Source organism: Scardinius erythrophthalmus, assembly GCF_964197995.2.
Source record: "Scardinius erythrophthalmus genome assembly, chromosome: 20".
Lineage (NCBI taxonomy): Eukaryota > Metazoa > Chordata > Actinopteri > Cypriniformes > Leuciscidae > Scardinius > Scardinius erythrophthalmus.
In genome coordinates this window covers 596,242-598,741 of record NC_138240.1, presented here as the reverse complement: position 1 = coordinate 598,741, position 2,500 = coordinate 596,242, and the positions used below count along the sequence as shown (strand labels likewise).

Below are 2,500 nucleotides of genomic sequence, written 5' to 3'. Positions count from 1 at the left end.
TTACGGGTATAAAGACACACACACACACACACACACACACACACACTCACACACACACTCACACACACACACACACTCACACACACACACACAGATCTAACACAGATCCTCTCTCCAGAAGGGTTACGGGTATAAAGACACACACACACACACACACACACACACACACACACACACACACACACACACACACACACACTCACACAGATCTAACACAGATCCTCTCTCCAGAAGGGTTACGGGTATAAAGACACACACACACACACACACACACACACACACACACACACACACACACACACACTCACACAGATCTAACACAGATCCTCTCTCCAGAAGGGTTACGGGTATAAAGACACACACACACACACACACACACACACACACACACACACACACACACACACACACACACACACACACACACACACACACACACACACACACACACTCACACAGATCTAACACAGATCCTCTCTCCAGAAGGGTTACGGGTATAAAGATACACACACACACACACACACACACACACTCACACAGATCTAACACAGATCCTCTCTCCAGAAGGGTTACGGGTATAAAGATACACACACACACACACACACACACACACACACACACACACACACACACACACACACACACACTCACACTCACACAGATCTAACACAGATCCTCTCTCCAGAAGGGTTACGGGTATAAAGACACACACACACACACACACACACACACACACACACACACACACACACACACACACACACACACACACACACACTCACACAGATCTAACACAGATCCTCTCTCCAGAAGGGTTACGGGTATAAAGACAGCAAGTTCCATCGCGTTATCAAGGACTTCATGATCCAGGGAGGAGATTTTACAGCTGGAGACGGAACAGGCGGTGAGAAACACTTTCTGTTGATTCACTCACTCGTGTCAGTCGCACACACACACACACACGACTCTCCTTCTCTCAAACACTAACCATGTTTAGGAGAAAGTCCATGTCACTGTTTAAAATGCGCAAATAAAATGGTTTATTTACACTATAGGGATGCTTTTGGTCATTCGGAATGAATCTGATCCGATTCCAGATTCTTAAAGTTGTTTATATGAACCCGAAACGATGCAATCCCAATCATGTGAGTTTTCGGAGCAAGTTATGAACAATCGTTCTTCAGGAACATTAATAGAACGTTTGTTCAAAGTTATCTGGTCTTTAATAACGTTCTCCAAACATCAGCACAAACACATTATTTACACATCATTCATGGAGCGTTTTAATTGGACGTTCATCTAACGCTTTTTTTTAAATGTTACTTCTCGTTTCAGAACGTTCATCATCCAAAAAGAAACATTCCCAAAATAAAAAGGGAATGTTTAACCTTCGCATAAACAATTAATAAACTTTCCATGTTTCCATAACTTGATGGGAACGTCAGCAAAACATTCTTAGAATATGATTTTTTTATTTCTTTATAAGTCGTTTTAATTAAGATGCGAGACATAAACATAAGTGTATCGTATGATGTAAAAAATAAGCATGATGACACACTGCACATGTGTGTGTGTGCTACTTTTGAATCTGATTGAGAGAATAGTCGATTTAAATGTTTACATGCATCGTTAAAATAGTCCATGTGACTCCAGTGGCTCCACCTTAATATTATGAAGCGACGAGAATACTTTTTATTTTATTTTTTGCGCACAAAAAGTATTCTCGTCACTTCACAGCATTATTGTGGAGCCACTGGAGTCACATGGACTATTTTAACGATGTCTTTACTACCTTTCTGAGCCTTGAAAGTTGCAATGACGTTGATGTCAGTGGAGGGACAGAAAGCCCTCAGATTTCATCAGACATATCTTCATTTGTGTCCTGGAGACGAACGAAGCTCTTACGGGTCTGGGACAGTAATTACTGACAGAATTAAAAATTTTGGGTGAACGAACCCTTTAATAATCATAGTGTGACACTGCGGGAGATCATCAGTGAATAATTCCTCACAGAAAACGCTGATTATCCGTAATAAACGATGTTTCCGTCGACTGCAGAGTCTCTGATCCTCAGGTCTGTCCTGCAGGGAAAAGCATCTACGGGAACACGTTTGCGGATGAGAACTTCCGGCTCCGGCATCTGGGGGCCGGCTGGGTCAGCATGGCGAACGCCGGGCCCGACACCAACGGCTCGCAGTTCTTCATCACGCTAGCCCGAGCGCCGTGGCTCGACGGGAAGCACGTGGTCTTCGGGAAAGTCCTGGAGGGGATGGTAGGACTCCTGGAAAACACACATTTGGGGCTCTAAGATTTCAGACGGAAACACAGAATCCAGTCGGAATATCAAAACGAGCTTGATTAAATAAACGCTTTGTTTATAATGAGGAAGATGTTTTAAGCTCTGGAACTTTAATGGTACAGAGACAGCAGATTTGACTCTTGTGTCATGACCCCTTTAAATATGCTAAATATGCCCATGTGACACTCATGATCACATGAC

The 2,500-nt window shown here is 43.2% G+C and overlaps 1 protein-coding gene across 1 annotated transcript in view; it reads left to right on the top strand.

The window, feature by feature from the left end:
- Window positions 1–2,500, top strand: part of ppic (peptidylprolyl isomerase C) — a 10,378-nt gene that overhangs the window by 6,730 nt on the left and 1,148 nt on the right. Inside the window, exons 3-4 of the mRNA XM_081348871.1 lie at window positions 811–904; window positions 2,088–2,272. Coding sequence (XP_081204997.1) covers window positions 811–904; window positions 2,088–2,272 — 279 coding nt within the window. The remainder of the gene's footprint in view (window positions 1–810; window positions 905–2,087; window positions 2,273–2,500) is intronic.